General features: G+C 43.6%; 2 protein-coding genes across 2 annotated transcripts in view; both read right to left on the bottom strand.

Annotated features, from left to right (window-relative positions):
* The window catches only part of LOC116390077 (adhesion G-protein coupled receptor D2), a 60984-nt gene extending 60081 nt beyond the window's left edge, over nucleotides 1-903 (bottom strand). The window contains exons 1-2 of the mRNA XM_031859327.1: nucleotides 695-903; nucleotides 547-583 (exon numbers count right to left, since the gene is read on the bottom strand). Of these exons, the coding sequence (XP_031715187.1) occupies nucleotides 547-582 (36 nt within the window). The 5' untranslated portion in view covers nucleotide 583; nucleotides 695-903. The remainder of the gene's footprint in view (nucleotides 1-546; nucleotides 584-694) is intronic.
* A 1196-nt stretch (nucleotides 904-2099) lies between these two features.
* kif14 (kinesin family member 14) lies at nucleotides 2100-17617 on the bottom strand. The gene is made up of 29 exons (XM_031859604.1): nucleotides 16391-17617; nucleotides 15905-16159; nucleotides 15695-15782; nucleotides 15486-15584; nucleotides 15228-15280; nucleotides 15087-15117; nucleotides 14755-14862; nucleotides 14494-14610; nucleotides 14202-14320; nucleotides 13901-14073; nucleotides 13054-13201; nucleotides 12515-12578; nucleotides 12199-12383; nucleotides 11885-11987; nucleotides 11583-11740; nucleotides 11327-11474; nucleotides 10903-11049; nucleotides 10141-10273; nucleotides 9800-9893; nucleotides 9519-9660; nucleotides 8934-9040; nucleotides 6914-7014; nucleotides 6584-6814; nucleotides 6282-6469; nucleotides 5675-5827; nucleotides 5207-5329; nucleotides 4988-5062; nucleotides 3296-3434; nucleotides 2100-2753 (listed from the first exon to the last, which is right to left on the bottom strand). The coding sequence occupies exons 1-29, from the start codon at nucleotides 17398-17400 to the stop codon at nucleotides 2392-2394; spliced, it is 4854 nt and encodes a 1617-aa protein (XP_031715464.1). The 5' UTR covers nucleotides 17401-17617; the 3' UTR covers nucleotides 2100-2391.
* Between the last annotated feature and the right edge of the window lie 462 nt (nucleotides 17618-18079).

Below are 18079 nucleotides of genomic sequence, written 5' to 3'. Positions count from 1 at the left end.
ATATATATATATATATATATATATATATATATATATATATATATATACACACACCTGTAGCATCAAAGACAATGTTTATTTCACTGCTAAGAACGCTGACTGCCCTGAATGATCATTGTAATTGACTTTATAGCCAATCAAAAGCAGTATTTTCTTTAAAGGTATAATCCCTGGCCTGGATAATCTAGGCATTTAACCCATAAATAAAATAATAACTCTAGTACGGGGATTATTTACACATCCACAAATATAATAACAATACAGGAGAGAAAAAAACTTTAACGACGTGAAATTCATAGTATTTTAAGATTATTATGGCTTTCTTTACTTTATCCAATAAGGCTTGTTTAGAAAACAACCATTTCACACGAGCCTTATTGCATTCTCTGCCTAATGTCTGCCAGAGAAATATGAGCTAGTAAAATGTAAGTTATTGGGATGTTTGCACAACTCATATAGCCTCCGTTACCTGCTTAAAAGTCGACACGTGTTTGTCTAAAATATCCCACAGGAGTGAAAAGGTAAATACAAAGATGAAGTGCTTACCAGCAAGGCTATGTTTAGGAACAATAACCTGAGCATCCTGAGAAAAAAACATGTTTATTAGCTGAGATTATAATGGTACTTGATCGTACTCGGAATTATTATAAGCCCATTTGCCACACATAAAAAGCAAAACGAATCGATTTGTTACCTCAATTAGTCGTCTTGGTAGAAACTTTTTTGCGCGTCTTTTCATTCCAATCGCGTCGTGTCTGTGAACGCAGCATTCAACCACTAAAGCTACGCCGTTTTTCCGTTTAATTCCACACAGGTTAGCTGTAAAGGTAAATGATGTTCTCTTCTCAGCTGTGATCCATCAGCCCGTCTTTATATTACAGAGGGAACCCTGGCGGTAGCTGAGTCCGGAGTGCATGGAGGGAGGATGCAGAGGAAGCTGCAGCGAGGAGGAGTGGGTGTAACCTGCAGCGAGCACAGCAGAGGGTTACCAAAAGTAGGGGTCAGGGACCTACAGGGGGCCCTCGGGTGGGTTCCAGGGCCTCTAGTTAAGCTCAATGACATAATACACAAATAAATATAAATCCATTAATCAAGTTAAGGGTTGCGGCCTAAAGTTTATCAACTAGGAGTTCATGATGTAAAAGTTTGGGATCCTTTAGTCTGATGGAGTAGTTCCCAGAATAGGATACAGGGGCCCCCAGGCAGTCCCCCACCCTTAATGATAATACTACAAGTATGCGAATTTAACTCCCTATAAATGAAAACAGTGTTCATTGTGAGGTTCCATCGCCCATACCAACAAAGACAGACGCTTATCTTTTCAGGTGTGAATTCCAAATAAATAATTATAATTTAGATGTCAATGTGTACCTCTGTGGACAGTCACTGCTTAATTCACTACAAGGTAACCCAGTTAAGTGTATATGAATGTTTTGCAGTTTCCCAGTGCCAATTCAAAACCAATAAAAATCATTAAACTGTCTTTAACAGGAGTCCACTGTTTACTGAATGACATGCAATATAAAAGAATAGAGTCCTTGTAAAATCCACGTGACTTTATTGCATTAGTACAGGTTGCTGTATCATGTTGACATATCAAGTGATACAAGGACATAAAAAACACTGCTTTGTTGAAGTACCTACATGTACGATTCTCTCCTGAGTGCAAGTAGTTGCAGTGTGTAATACAAGACATATAAGTGCAAGTTTCTGTAAATAGAGGAACAAAATATGCATACAAGAAAGAAATCATTTACAGCATAGCATGGGGAGAAAACCTGGTGTCATTTATTTACAAAACACTACCTGAGCTGCTGGATATTGAAATCTTGCATGTTTGAATTAAGAGAAACTGTTGCAAAAGATAATTTAGTGACCTTTGAAAAAAACACAGTACAACAGAGAAGGCCTAGTAAAGCACGAGTAAACCATTACTGTTCCTAACTGTGTTTATCCACCATGAAGTCAGGTAAAGTAAAGTCGACACCTTCTGGTGACTGAAGGCTTTGTCCCAAGACTTTAAAGCTCTGCGGAGCAAACTATCACTAGAATAAAAAAAAGGAAGCTACAGCACATCTTGACAGCAATGCTATTTATGATAGGAATTATTGCTGTAGTTTAAAGCCTCCACATCAATTCATTTGTTTGCTTTGTCATTGTAAAAACTGCCTGAAAAACATATGCAGATATTGCTCACATTTAGAAAGCAGCATTGTTGTTTTGTAACAGTGTTTGTTGCTTGAGATTCCAGGCTGGTGATACGGGAGTGTACAAAAAAACAATACCCACGACCCATTTGTTGTTACTAGCGGAAGTTTTCTCTATATCAGAATTTCATTGATACAGTAAATCATACATGATAGGAGCACATCGTAAACAATAACACATAAATCATACCCAGTGCGGGCTGCCTTTGGACGACACACCTGGAGCGAGAGAGAACACTATCTTGCTCACGACTCGATTTCTAACGGCACCGTGAGTGTCTTTGTTCAATATTTCATCCTCTGTGCCTTTATCAGAAGCAGCAGAGCTTCTGTTCTCTCCTGCAACCTGTTGGCTCCAGGAGGACAGGGACCGGAGGGCAAAATGAAGCTCGTCTCGAGCAGCCATGACACTCTGAAGAAGGGGAAGCTGCAGGGACGGCGTCAACGCTTCTTCCTCGGACAGACCGGTGATTAGCTCATCAACAGCTTTGGCAGAGGAGGAGATCAGCTCTCTGGAGTGGCTGAAGTGGGAGTCGGTGTCTTTTCCTGGAAGGAGGATGAAGAGTCAGACACAGGAAATGACACCTTCAACAAGAATCTGGTTCATTTTGGCTGTGGGTGGTTTTGTTCATGCTGCCAGCATCAAAGCTCCAGATATTATTGCAATGATAATGAACAAATCACACAGACTGTGGTTTAAAGACACATGAATCAGAACGCTATGCCATAATATAAAAACAAAATAAGATCTGATTGGCTGAGACACGCCTGTCACAGCACAACAGTTCATTATACGCACTGACAAAACATTGAAAGTATTTAGTAGTTCCTAAGTAAAGTTAGTACATAAATAATACATTTTCAGCTTTTCCTGAAATCGCCTCTTTGTACAGTAACTAGCCTTTCAGAAAATCATCTTTATGAATTAAAATAGTGACGGTCAAAAAGCAAAGACGATTGTCTTTGGACAAACTGTTTCTTCTGGTGCTTTTGACCAATGGATGCATACTGATGCTGTACAATGTAAGTTGCACTGGATAAGAGCTTTAGCTTAACATGCCAGGCTGTGTGTATGTCAGAGGAGTCACCTCGCAGAGCAGTAGACAGACAGGAATGCAGCTGTCGAATGGCCTGGTTCAGCTGGAACAGCTTGGTCGCTGTAGTCCTCAGTCTCTGCGAATGGGAAGCTGAGGCCTCCCCCTCCTCCCCCTTCCCCTCGTCTCTCTTCTGTTTGAAAACATGAACACGCCCAAATAATGAATACAAGACGGGGAAAATAAACAGGACGCAATGTAACGCAACCAACAATTACGTCACCAAAAACACACACGCATACAAGAAAAGGCATACGATTGGACAATACAGTGTACAATTCATTAAAACAAATACTTACTCAATTGTTCACAACTGAGCTCAACTCAAAAAAAAAAGATCTCATAGCCCCACTGTCTATGAAAGCAGAACCTTTATTGTAGAGATTAACACGTTCACAACTGGTCTTGATATTCTAAGCAGGGATCTTTTAGTTGTAAGTTTCAATTCAGCAGTTAGCCCAACGGCACATCAAGAATCTCGCTCGCGCACGCACGCGCGCGCGCACACACACGCGCACACACACCCACAGCTGCAAATGATGTCACTGACTAATGACGTCGTTAAATTAATGGGGCTTCCATGGTAATGTGTTCTTTTCAATGACATAAACCCAACGACCTCGTTCACTACAGTGTAGAAGAAAATGGAGAAAAAAAAAGCTTCTTTTAACAGCTTTAACTACTGAAAATAGGAAATAGAAAATCCTGTGTTTAATTATCAAATGTAAGGTTTAACAAATGTTTGTGTTATTTTTAAAATAAAATATCATACACATTCGTGTACTCTTTGAAAAGGCTACTTTCTCACCATTTATACCAACACTAGAATTGCCTCTTTCTGAAGGACTAGAATTATACCAGATGCATTTACATCCATGATTATGCAGATGTGCAGTGCTGTGTTGAATGTCTTGCTCTAGAGTCTAGACTATAACTCAGGTTTATTTGACTACAGTAACATTGTGGGTGGCGAAATGCCCCTGCGCCTATATGTGTCAATGACTGGTTTTAACAAAAAAAAAAACTGCTACTTTGTGTGGCTAAGATAACGGCAAACAAGCCCGTTAGCTGTGACTGATGCCACTTCATTCAACACATTCATTACCTGAACGATCGTCAACGGGCAACTGCAGAGAGATAAGCCTACAGAGCATTGAGCTGTACAGGAACAATAAAGGCTGAGTGGCATCTTTAACAGGGCTGCTGTGTGTGCGGCCATTAATCTGTAACATTTAAGCCCGTGTCAGGACGGAAGATTGTTTTAACCGTTATATATCCAGGCAAGCTTTGCTGAGCATGAAGTCTGTCTTTCAGCCACAGTTTACCCAGACAAATACCAGAGACAGCCCAGAGCCAATGGCATGTAGCAAATGCATACATTTTGACCATTTTTAATGCCAAAGTTCAGAATTTGTATTTACAATTAAATTATAGTTTAAGTTTACAAGTTAATGATTCATTTGGACCGGTGGAAGAATTATGTCTCTCACACTCCAGCTCCATCATGTCACACATCAAAATGAATGTCGCAATACAACACAGTAGTCTGTTTCCATTGGTTTTGCAATTTATGAGATTCACATGTTGGCACCAGGAAATTAAGACGAAAAAAAGATGAGCAGAAATTAGAGGCCCTCCCCCCCCAATCTTATCTAGTCTGAAGATGGCTGTGCTGCTGAAACTCACCGTGATATGGCAACGCATGTAGTTCTGTAGAGCACGGGCTAAGTCAAGCGCCTTCGATTTTAGGCTCTGCAGGACCTGTAAGCAGAGATGGGTTAACAATGATGTAAGCTCATTTTAGGAATACTTACCTACACCTCTATGGAAATTAAACTATCAACACAAAATCTAATTATGTAACCATGAAAACTTTAAAGAAGAAGTCCGGTTTTGATCTCTTACTGGGTTCCTGGGGTAGGCCAGCTGAGCCTCTCTCAGCATTTCTCTGGTGATGAAGAGGCTTTCCTCCAAGAGAGAGCCGACGCCCATGTTGGTCCCGCTCACCAGACACATGACAAATGATTGCTGAAAAGATGTAACCATATAATAAACATAAATCAGATTTTTATCATCAGATTTTTTGAGAACACTTTCCTAGTCCTTCACCAAAAGTTACAAGATGCAAGGTCTCGCTAATTAGGTGAGTTTCTGGCAGACTTTCTTTGTTATCTACAATAATGTGTATAATATATGCTAATCACCATGTGAATAAAACTCAACAAAACAGAATACATCTTATGTCTTTTCACCCCTAAATGCTGTGCACCTTTAACAGACTGAACATGAACATTTGCACATCAACAAATCAACCATTGGACCCCAGAGCTCTGACAGAGACAGTAGCTGCTGCGGTGTTAATGGTGGGCTTACCTTGCCTGTGGCCTGGGCTCCCCGCTCCATAGCGTTCAGCGGCATGCCCGTTACTGCCGCCAGATGGCCAAGTGCAAGCAATGCTGCGTCCAGACACTGGCTGCTCTTCCTCCGTGCCTCCGTCACCATCGACGTGATCTCAGATTCACAACCCTGGGTGGGTGAAACGTTCCCATTATCGGCCAACATCAGGTCAGCACAAACAAACCAATGCAAGCAAGTCAACAACATAGACAATGTCATGGTCGACATAGTCTGAAGGGTCGGTAAATAAATGAAAGCCTAGAGAATTAAAAAACAAAATAAGGAGAGAGAGAGGGAAATTGTGTTTAGGGTTTAAGGAATTTTGATTTATTTTCCATATATTCATGTTCAATTTGGGGCTCAAGGCTGAGAATTCCCTCCACTTTGAGCTCCATCTATGGAAATGTTAAACAGCTCTGAGCTAAGAAAAGTCAATTAACGCTCTACATTCACAATTAGCCATCCCGTGTCCAAATTACACCGAATAGAAAGCCATTTTTCAGCTCAGATTTGCGCTCCTTTCAACTAATTTTTGTATACTGCAAATGCCTTTAATGTAGTGTTGTATATATTTAGTGTTTACCTGAATGAGCAGCTGGAAGAATCCTCCCATCTTCTTGACTTGGCTCTTGAGTTCCTCAGCGATGTTGTAGAGCCGGCCGGAGGAGGGTCTAACGCTGGCCAACCACTGCATGGTGACGAACACCGTGCTCTCTACGGCTGTGGTGGCCTTCACCAGTTGAGTCTGAGCCACCGAGTTACACAGAAACACTGCAGCAGGAAAAAGCTTTAATGCAAATGTTGTTCACCTAGAATTGGCATAAAATCCCAAAAGCATGAACTATTTTGCTTGATGTTTGAAGCTCATAAACGGTTGAATCTCACCATTCTCTTGGCTGTCATCGTCCAGACTGTCGTATATGTCCGATATGGTTTGGACCGCCACATACATCAGGTGTAGATCAGAAGCCAGCCTGTCTGCCATGCTCTCTTCTGTCCCACTGCAACCTCTCAGACGGGCCACCGACTGACCAATCAGCTCCTTGCAGATGCCAGGCAGGGCAGAGTCTGTGCTGCTGGAATGGATGGAGGGCGGTTTGGCCACACCCATCAACCCTGGGACAAAGACACACCGACGAGTTGGGGTGTGCAGACCGGACTTCACTAGACCTCATTCTTACAACGAAGTGTCACAGATTGTGTTCAGTGCCTTACCAGCAGACTGTGAGGAGCCGTTGTGGAGGCTCTGAATGGGATGGACCCGGATCTCGTAGAGACGCCCTGAGATTCTCCTACTTTTCAACAAGCTCCTGCTCCTGATGCCAAACAAACCAGAAGCAAAACCCCGAGTTCCTTACCATTAGAATTTAGAAATAGTAGGCATGTTGATGCCCTCATTCAGAATGACTCGGAGCTTCAGTGTATTTAGCATTTGAGAACACACCAACATTTTACTCTTACAACATTGAGTGCAAACACTATTTTACACAATGTAGGTGAAATGAACCACTGTTGAAGTCTGTTACTCTCTGCACAGCCGGTCATATTTTTTTATTTGTGTAGATTTCCTTACTGGAGCAGAGTGCCATGTTTTTATGCTGACATTGTAATGGGGGGGGATTGGAGATAGACTACATTCACCCCTAATACACCTTTTCCCAAGTGGACGTGATGCCACTAAGCGAAACATCAGATTGTTTCAGTGTTTCATAATGAGGATGTTCTAACCTGCTTCGTGCTACTGGTTCTATTAAATAGGAGATAAAAAAAAAGAAAAAGAAAAAAAAGAAGCTATATTCACTTGAGGAGCAAACTCTAGTGAATAGAGCTCAAATGTTTTTTAATTTAAATTTAAATTAGCAGTTCAGCCGTGCGCAGCTGCAAAATCTATTGTTCTTTTTCTTTTTAAGGAGTAGATTTGACCGTGTTTTGGCTGACTCGGATATTCAGCTGTAGAGAGGCTGCAGCCGCAGCGGGGAGGATCTGGTCGGCGGGGAGCCTCTAGAATCTGAGCTGACCGGTGGAGCCGGTTCCAGGAAGTGTAAGGTTGTATTTTTCTGTTTAAGTGTAAGAATAATTCCTTGAGTTTATTTAGCTTCTTCACTAAATGTAGCAAACTTGGCGGGCAATGCATCCTGGTACATGTAGACACAGCCGGCACAGCTCTGCAGCAGGAAAAATCATCTTTCCCCCGCCAATATAGCACGCACTAGGGGATTCGTGTCTTCAGTGGACTACATTTTCCATCAGCAACGATTGGAAATCCACATAAAAAAGGTGGCAAATTTTCCATTTAAGATGATATGGTGTGGAACGTGCACATTTACACACAGGCTTGGTGTTATCTTTGCAAGGATGCATGGTTATCTCGTGTGGGGTTGATTGAGTTCAGCAGGAGAACATGTTCTCATTACTGAACGACCTAGAGGAGGGAAGGCCAGTAAACAGCTACGACTGTGGCCATAAGGATCAGGCATGGGTTTAATGGAGGCAGCCTCCCAGCCTGTGCCATGTGTCATTTGGCCGGGTCTGTTAGTAGTGCAGGCTCCACCAGGAGTCCCGTAAACATACTTGACAAGAATAACAACAATGCGAGGGGAAAATGTCCGGGGTTCTGCTTGCAGCACAGGTGTGCGAGTGAGAAACACACAGGGACCCTTTCCCTTGGCCTGCCTTCATGGAAATGAAATTAATAAACTGAGGGAAAGTAATAATGACGGAAATATTCCGTGGGCAGAGACTTCACGTCAACTTTTCACGAGAGAAAGAAAGATGTGTTGACGGTCAAAAAGATGTGCCAGCTTGTACATTCACATTGGTGGAAACAAGGAGGACTTTGTGAAAATAATCAAAATCATCCAAACAGTGACAAAAATGATTTTCCGTGTTCCATCCACATCCCGTTCAACTTTCCATATACAGTTCATCCATGTTGCCGGACACATTGTTCACATTAAAAGAAGTTGTGAGTTCAGTTGGAGGGCTGTGGGTTTAAGACCCACACGATGTCAGGCTACAGTGTTGTCTCTCCAAACCCTGGCACTGCAAACACTCTCAGAGACGCAGTCCTGTACGCCCCCCTCCCAGGTGGTTTGAACACTTGCCTACTTACACATGTCAAGTAATTGGACAAGAATACTAACACGATATCTAATGTAAATGTACAGGTGATGTGCTGGAAGGAGGGATTGATGGATAAGAAGGGGGGGGGGGGGAGAGAGAGCTGGATAATTACCTTCGGCGTGAGAAGGAGGAGGTGGAAGCAGAGGAGGCCGATATATCTTGCTCCCACTCATCATCAGGGTCATAAAAGACATCGTCATCTTTAGAGGTGGAGTCCCCCTGCGGAGAGTAAACTATTGCTGACACGGGAAATCGGCACTTGAGCTGATGTCACATGCAGTACGCGGGACTCAACAGGCCTCGTACGTCAGAGTAATAGGGTACTGATCAGATCGAATACGCTTCCTGCCAATCTTCAAGCATTTTGCTGGGACTTGTTTATCAGCTGATCATGAGATTATTCATTATCAGAACTTGAAGGGTATGAATATGTTTATGATTGTATTACATCATCAAATTCAATAAAAACTGTCTTAAGGATCAATCCAGCCATATACTATGTGCATCACTTATTACCAAAAATTAGAGGTAGCTTGAGTCGATGCAACAAGAGTATGTTCATTTACAATTTGTTGTTTACTCCAATGTTCATTTAAATACCCCTTTAATCAGAGGAAACGTATATTTAGTCAGGTTTCAGATTCTTCAGACGTTCTTCTTTATGCTCATTAACTTGAAAAACAGATATGAGGCAGACCTGGTCGAGTTCCCTCATGGCAGCGATGTTGTTTTGGAACTTGTCCAGGCTCCAGAAAGTGGAGATCCCCAGCTTTTTGTTTTGAACCCGCACCTGTAGCAGACCACCCTGCTCCAGGTTCTCATTTCCAGAGCTTTCGTGTCTACAACAGAAAAGAGTCAACTTATTTGGGCACAGATAAATGACCATGATACCTGCTGGTGACATCTTGATGGGTTTGTAACCTGTCTAATAAACTCATATCATGTGTAAACTGTGGCCCGATTCTTGCATTGTCCTACCTGCTGAAGACTGTGCTTTTCTTCAGTTTAGCACCGATCTTATTAGCTTCCTCAATCATCAGGGACAACTTCATGGCATCCCATTGTGGAGAGACTGAAATACAGAAGTGAAACATGTTGACCTCACCACAACCAAGAGCATCTGGCTGAAATAGATATGTTCTATGGCCTCTCTGCCTCCTCCTCCAGTGTTTATAGGGGGTCCTGGCAAACTCTCTCCGCTCTCATGTCTCTGGTTTAAAGGAACAAGCCCACCCATGTGGAACTGAACGCATATGGTGTGAACTGTCAGTGTGGGTCCGAGCTCCAGTTTGTGCTCAGAAGTGATAGAAAGCTCTCACCATTTCGGAGAGTGTGGTTTTCCCTCAAGGCTCTTCTCTTCTGCATCTCCTCGAGCTCTGTGCTGATCTTTCGCTTCTCGGCCTCCAGGGCGTCGACAATCTTCGCTTGACACACGCGGTGTTCCTCCATCGCCTGGAGTGAAGCATTGTAATGTACACAATATTAAAAAGCACCAGACCAAGACATCATGCCGAAAGTCAAGCTCCACCATGACTCAAAACACACCCCAACAAAGCCCATCAGATAAACATAAAACCTGGTGTCAGCATATTCTTTAAGCTTCTGAAGCTGTTTTAAGATCACCAGAAAACACGAGAACGAGCAAATGAAGGAATTGATGTAATTTATGGCGACAGAAATAATCCAGATTTCCACTAAACTGATTTCTGAAAAGGGAAAAATGTAGAAAAACTGAAATGAGATCCGTTTAAAATGTCATACTGCCAACCACTACTCTGTATCACTCACTGTAGATCAAGTGGTCTGAACTTACACCATCTCTTTCAGGTGAAAAAGGGGATTAGGTCATCAGTGTGAAAGCAAAAGGGCAGACCTGTGACATTATTCATATTCAAAACATTTTGCCACGGCTAATAGACATTGAAAGCGTGATGAGCGAAGTAGAAAAATGTGTGTGTGGGAATCATTTTCCATTTTCCTTTTTTTTTTGACAGAACAAAACCTTTCCAGCAAAAAAAAAATGAAAGGAACCTAAAATAGTGAACTTCATTAAAAGGTGAGAAGAGTGTTCTGGTCCTGACCCGGGCCTCCATGTGCAGGTGGACTCGTTTCTTGTGGGTGTCCACCTCCTGCTCCAGCTCCAGGTTGGCATTCTTCAGATCCGCCATCTGGCTGGCCACCCTCTGCTGGTCCAGCTCCTGTCGACGCTTCCGCTCAGTCTCCTCGTTCTGAAGAATCATATTTTGTGATCATTAAGTGATGGTTGAACATATTGACGGGGTGATAGATTATACATGACAAGAGCTATTCGATTATTCTGCAATATAGTACACAAAGTTTAAAACAACATACTTATTTTGTCACTTCTGTAACACCGTTAAGCAAATTAACTTCTAACGACTTTAACAGCAGTGCAGAATGTCACAACACTAACAATTCAGTACGAGTGGAAAGTGGAGTGTTACATCTGTTGAGTAGAAAACCAGACTTGAAGGTGTTGTGTACCAGCTCTCTCTCCAGGGCTCTGATCCGGTCCTCGTAAAGCAGCTTCTGGTCACAGAGCTCTTTCTGGGCCACTTCTTTTGCCACCTGGATTCCCTGAATCATCTCCTCTTTCGCCTTCAAATGGGCTTCTTCAATTTCTGCCTCCAGCCTGGGAGACACAAAGACGGCTTAAGAGGAGTTGTGATTTTGATATTATTAGATTTAGCTGGTATAATGGTTTGGGGATTTTTTTTCTTATCTAGTCTTTTGCACTCACTGAGCTCTTTGAGCCGCGAGTAGCTCATTTTTGGCGAATTCAAAGTCCTTGTGGCCATCGCCTGCATCTGTCCAGCACGACACCCGCTTCCCAGACTGCACCTCTGCTGGATGATTGAAGCGGAAGTAGTGGTCTCCACCAAGAATCACCCTGTCGCCCTGCAAAGCAACAACACAGAGATGAGAAGAATTCATTAATAAACAGGTTGGTCACATTGAACTTAACTGGTGAGTTTTTGCACACATCTTACTAGGAGTCGCTCCACAGCATAAAGAGTTAGGAGAGCTTTCTGATCTACTTACATGGTGTAGCACGGTGGATTCAGATACGAGGCTTCCATTAACGAATGTCTTGGCATTGTCCGTGGGAGTGATGCTGACAGTGCCCTGGGTGTTGATTATTACACTAAAACAAACCGAAACAATGCATGTATGAAATGTGCATGTTGAATGCATGCTAAAAAGAATAAGATGGGTGATAGCTAGATTAAAAAGATGGCTGGATTAATTAAATGTCAAAGACACTGTACACTAAGTATTAAACTAAATCTTGCAGTGCCGCATGGATGGGGTAACATACAATATGTCCTTCCAGCGTTGTTGTTGTTTTTTTTTACCAGTGTTGGTCAGCGATGAGGGCTCCAGTCAGCTGGATGTCATGCCTGGACTCAGACTTGAGCTTGCCCACTGTGGTGCGACCCTCTGTGATCATGTAGAGGAGCATCTCAGACAGCTGCGGGTCCTCGTTCAGGTTCACCAGGTTAGGGAGACGATTGTCCACTTTGACTGTCGCACCGGCTTTCTGAAAACGACGAGAAACGTTTCTTGTTATTAGTATGTGGACACAAGAAAAGAAGAAGTATGCATGTACAAGACGGACAGTAAAACATATATATAGAATGAAAATGAATAAAGTGTTGAAAAAAAAATGACCTGCAACTCTTTGGTCTCTTCGCGTTTGCGTATTTCCGCCTGCTCCAGTTTCTCTCTCCATGCCCTGCCAGAAAAAAGATCAAATATAAAGAAAGGAAATTATGCCATGATCCGATCAGATGTATCCCCTCGTCAACAACTTAGAATCCTTCTCACTAACTTAATTTAATAAAAAAAAAATATATATATTGGAATGAGGCTTATTTCACCTATACACAACAACAAGTAAGAAAGTATTTTTTGTACGTTAGTAACGTTCCATTTTCACATTTTAAGTGGTTGATGTTAAAATACATGCAACACTGCGCAGCATGAGAAAAAATAAAACAGAACAAATACATGCAAACATATCTGCAAATACAATTTAACAGAAATGTAAGCAGCATCACTTTGCTACTTGGGTTCTCTAAACTGTGGAAATCTGCTCCAGCGTTTACTTTGACCTCCTCAAACAGCAGACACCTCACATCTGGGTCTGTTGCGTCATACAGTATAAATGAGACAAAAAGAGCTCTGATAATTGTTGCAGTGATACCGACCGGTTGGCCTCGACCATTTCTCTCTCTTGCTGACAGAGTTTGTTCCTCAGGCCAGCGATCTCCTGCTGGAACAAGCTGACCCGCTCTGGTTGGACCCCCTGGGAGCTCATCTGGGCGGACCGCAGCTTCTCCACCTCCGCCTTCAGCTCTGAACACAGCAAAGTTTGTCCAAAATTATTTGTAAAGATAAAATATGGCAAACCGTTTAGAGCAAATACACACATAAATTATTAGCAGTCAATGTCAAATTCAAGGGAGTGACGTTAACGTCCTGAAAGTGTTTCAGGCTACAGATAATAATCTGAATTTGTCAGTGAACAGCCAAACAATGTCACTCATTGAAGACTATTTACTGAGTAACACTGACCTGATTTGTAATGTTTGACACACACACACACACACACACACACACACACACACACACACACAGCTCCCCTTAGTGCTAAAAATGTCAAACAGCAGCACAATCGTCTCATGAAAAATAATCCTTGCATGACAGTTAGCTGCCGTGTGTGGCTGACAGTGCATAAATAAGGCCCGGCGGCGAGGTTAGGCCTCAGATGAACTGGGGAGTGCATAAGCTGGTGATGGATTGATGGACAGACCTGCGGGTTAGGGCGAGCGAAGGAGATCAAGAGCAAGACACAAAGAAAGATATTTACATAGAAAGAAAGAGAAACCTACAGAGACAGAAACAAAGAGGGGCTGATCACAATGGACAGAGAAAACATGCTGTATAAAGAAAATGGGTTTAAAAAGCTTATTGCAGTTATTACAAAATAAAAATAGGTCAGAGCTCATAAGCCCAACAGAGATGTTTTGAACGTGGATGTTTTGAGTGGCTGACCTCTGATGAGCTTGGCGCTGGTGTCCTCGTTGACTTTGGCCACGTTAATGATGGTGCGGGCCTGCTGGGCGTAGCGCAGGGTGCTGAGGCTTTCCTCCACGTTGCTGCCCGCCGGGCTCAGTGTGGCGATCATGGCCGTCTTGGAGTTACCACCGAGGCTCTCTTTCAACAGCCTGCGGAAGAGGAAAAAAATGCACGTTGGTCAGGATCATCCTTCTAATTTGGAAATGAGATCTGCTTAACTGCTGTAGGTGGAGAAAATAGATTTAAAAACTACTACGCGTGCACTCTGATCTCTCACCACGTCAGCACGGACTCTCTGTACGGTGTGAAGACCTTCTTGCTCGTCAGCGCTTGTTCCGACAGGGCGGAGATGACCTTTCCAAGGGTAAGCAAGGACTTGTTGATGCTCGCACCCTCCTGCAACGACACAGACAAAATAGCATTTCTTGTTTTTAAATGCATCCAAAAAATGAGGACAGTAAAATGTAGTTATTATGATTAATAATGATGTGAAATGGAGAAAAGCTTGTTCTCACGATCAATCAGCAATAAGCAAGACGAGTATGGTGTGCGTGTGCGTGCGTGCCCACCCTGAGTCGGTCTCCACTTGTCTGGGCTGAACTACAGCGCTCGCTGCCGGCCAGGTCCACCAGGTTGATCCTGCTGATGATACTGTGGTCGTGTTCCTCGCCCTCCACAAACTCAGTCTGCACACAAGCACGTACAAACAAACGGGTACGTTGTGTAACGAGAGAACACGTGGCGGCCCAAGTTAATCAGTGGATTTATTTACAGAATTTATTAGGCAATGTACATTATGTGTGACATAAAGTAGAGTTGAGACGCGTTACCTGAGTCTGGGTCATAGTCAGGGTGAAGACGGAGTGAGATCTGGAGCTCTTGTCGTTCATTCCTGTAGCTGCTGTGGCTCTCTGCTTGTTGCCCAGCCCCAGCCAACCCTGAAGAAGGACAGTGTGAGTTATGATCTCTAGTGGATCAACAGCATTTATTGTTTTCTAAGCCATGCGTTAGATACATCTTTGATGCTCAGCACTTCTCTCCGTGGTGTGCCTGCACTGAACCACCACTTGCTCGCCCATTCAAAGTTGTGCTTAAGCACTTTAACTAAAAGGCTGGCGAGGATCAAAAAGAAGAAAATACCTCGACAGCAGTTTGAACCTACCTGGATGTCATCGTAGGAGCTCACAATATTCCTGTGAAGAAATACCAAAGTGAGCAACTCTGCAAATCACAGCAGTAGAGAATGTTCTTCTGGTCTTTATTGAAGAGTAATATAGTGAAGGAAAGTCAAAAGGTTTCTTACGCAGAGAGGTCAGCAACATACGGACCATGGACTGGATGTTCCCTCACCCTCAGCTAGAAACGCAAAACGGTTTTATCTTGGCTGTACAACATTTTCAGGTTAGTCAGTCCTACCAATGACCTTAATAAATTGCATGCATTAAGCATAATGAGCGAGGGTGCATCTCTAAAATCTGGGCTAATCAGGTGTTCCATGCCGTCTTGATAGAGAATTAAGAGTAAACTCCATGAACTTATCCAGTAGTTGCAAACTACTTACGGGCATCGTCCTCTGGTTTGGCTCATCTCTGGTCACCAGCAGGTCATGGATCTTCTCATTGTAGACTTCAAAATAGCTCATCTCTACATGACACTTGACCTGAAATATAACAACCGAAGTTATGCAACCAGAAAATTCATGTAAACGCTCAAAGAACATCTAATAAGTCAGAAGCATCAGGGATAAGTCATTTTAAAGAGAGATCGTACCTCTTCATTTATCATGGATGCCAATCTCGTAAAAAGCTCCTGACAGAATCGTGGGATCACCCCTTCTTCTTCTCCAAAGCCCATCATGCTAAAACAACAATGATTTCAAACAGATCAAATTGATGGTTGACTGATAAAAGATTTTTAAATACTCACCAAGAGAACAAATTAAGGGCAAAGAAATGACTGTAATAAACCAAAAACACTCACGTGTACGACTTCCCAGAGCCCGTTTGTCCGTAAGCAAACAGGCAGGTGTTGAACCCTTCGAAGGCCCTCAACAACAGAGGTTTGGCCAGAGTCTCGTACACCGTCTGCTGGCTGGCGAAGGTGGAGTCACACTCATCCACCGAGCAGAAGGAGAAGTCAAAGCTGAAGGTGTAGCTCTGTTTGGAGACCGGATGCTGGACGGCGGTCTCCTGACCGTCCATGAAGATGACCTGCAGTGCCTTCTCTGCCTTCTCCCTAAGATTTACAAAACACACAAATCACAAGTTTCAGATAAATAATCACATTCTTTGAGGTCTCTGCATGTCCAGTGTATAGTTTCTTTCCCTGCTTTTATCTCACAGGGTGTGATTACACCATAATTTATAGTTGAATTATGCAGTAACCTTTGGAGACCCTGGACTCTTTAGATGCTGACAGACATCACCACGTGACTCAGCCAGTAAAGACAAACATTGCGTTACACACCTGGCATTGAACGGACGCACACGGACCGCTACGGTCACTGCGCTGTTTTCCATCTTAAATGGATCCTGCAGCTTCAGAGCCTCGCTGGGCCGGGACAGGAGGAGATGCTCGGTGGACGCTGGAGCAGGAGTGGAGGTCCTGGCCTGGGCCGCGTCTCTCTTCTGACTCGGGGTGGACGTCTTGCTCAAGTGCATCTTGACTGCGGACGCCTTGCAGACCCGAGGAGCGGGGACAGGTGTCTTGTCCTCCGCTTGGGGTTTGGTCCTCGTCAGACTTGCAGACTTGACTGCCACTGGTTTGGGAGCGTCTTTCCTCGCCAGTCTCTCGTACAAGTCTCTCTTGGCGGCGATTCTCTCAAACGGGGTCTTTCTGGTGGGGGTTTTAAAGGTTTGGGTCTGGTCTTCTAGCTGCCTACTCGTGGAAGACGACGAGGAAGAAGAGGAGGGGGTTTTGCTGCACGCCAGCCTCCCCTGGGTCTCCAAAGCAGCAGCTCTGCCCTTACAGGCAGTTTCTCTTAAACTTACCGACCTGAACACACTAGCTGTCCTGCCGTTTGGTTCACTGAGAACTTTCGGCGTCGTCTGCAGGGCAGTGCTGCTAACCCCGCGCTGCCCGTGTGCACTTTTATCCATCGAGGTCGTCCTGGTCCTGCGCTGCAGAGTCGGCCTCTTCTCCACCGGAGCCGGTGTGGTCTCCAGGCTGCTTCCCACCATAGTTTTGTCCACTCTTCCGGAGCCGCTCTTCCTCTTTGACCTCCTCTGCAGAGTGAGTCGGCTGCGGCAGGGAGCCTGGACGACAAACGTCCTGTTGACATGTCGGCTTTTATCGGACGACCTCCTGCTGTCTTCACACGCAGAGTCTTCGGATGTGTCCTCATTTTTGCTCACCGTCGTGTCCGTCGCCTTCCGCTCCGCCAGGCGCTCTCTGCCCGGTATCCTGGATGCTGGCGGTGCCATTAGATGCTCATAACAAGCTGTATGCTTCCTCGCTTGTACACTAAATAACGACATGGCGGTCGGTTAAGAAAAAAAAAACGTTCAAATGAGCTTAAACGTTAACGTTACTGGTTAGCTAACGGCAATTTCACTCCGGTTGCTTTAACTAGCTACAACAATGCACACTATGAAAAACATGTAAGACATGCGCGAGGACAGCTCAGCATGCTGGTTAAAATATAAATGAAAACCCGATATGTGTTCAGTCAACAGAGCTGCCTGTTTGTTATTGTCCCGTCGTCGCTTTCGCCCGCTTCAATTTCAAATCGTCTCCGCCAGTGACAGCTGATTGGCTGAAATCTAGTTATAGTTACGTCACCTCTTTGTCACGACATGTCATTACACGAGGCTGACGCTAGGTGGCAGCATAACCACGGTTATAATGTTGTGTAGCGACAATATAAACTGTAGCTGGCAGTATAGTTGTATCTCAGTGGAAAAATTGGGCTACTCATGTTCTAAAATTAGCATTCTGCCGTTTAAAAAAGTGACGTACACTCCATAGTTTAAATAAAAATATCTTAACATCTATTTGTTGAGAAGACTGCAAGATAAGTTCTGGAGCTTTTTCAACCCTATATTTTTGTCAGGAATTAACTTTAACTTTTACACTCGAATACAAGTTTTGGTCAGATGGATTCAGTGGCTTGCTCAATACCACACATACCATATAAAAACATGGCAAATTACTCAT

The sequence above is a fragment of the Anarrhichthys ocellatus genome, unplaced genomic scaffold, assembly GCF_004355925.1.
Source record: "Anarrhichthys ocellatus isolate YVR2014 unplaced genomic scaffold, GSC_Weel_1.0 scaffold22, whole genome shotgun sequence".
Lineage (NCBI taxonomy): Eukaryota > Metazoa > Chordata > Actinopteri > Perciformes > Anarhichadidae > Anarrhichthys > Anarrhichthys ocellatus.
This window is presented reverse-complemented; position numbering and strand designations above follow the sequence as displayed.

Coding starts and splice junctions, on each gene's coding strand:
- kif14 (XM_031859604.1), bottom strand. CDS start 17,400: ATGTCGTTATTTAGTGTACAAGCGAGGAAGCATACAGCTTGTTATGAG. Junction 6,470..6,583: donor CGATGACAGCCAAGAGAATG/GTGAGATTCAAC, acceptor TTCCTGCTGCAG/TGTTTCTGTGTAACTCGGTG. Junction 2,754..3,295: donor TCTGTCTACTGCTCTGCGAG/GTGACTCCTCTG, acceptor TCCTCCTTCCAG/GAAAAGACACCGACTCCCAC.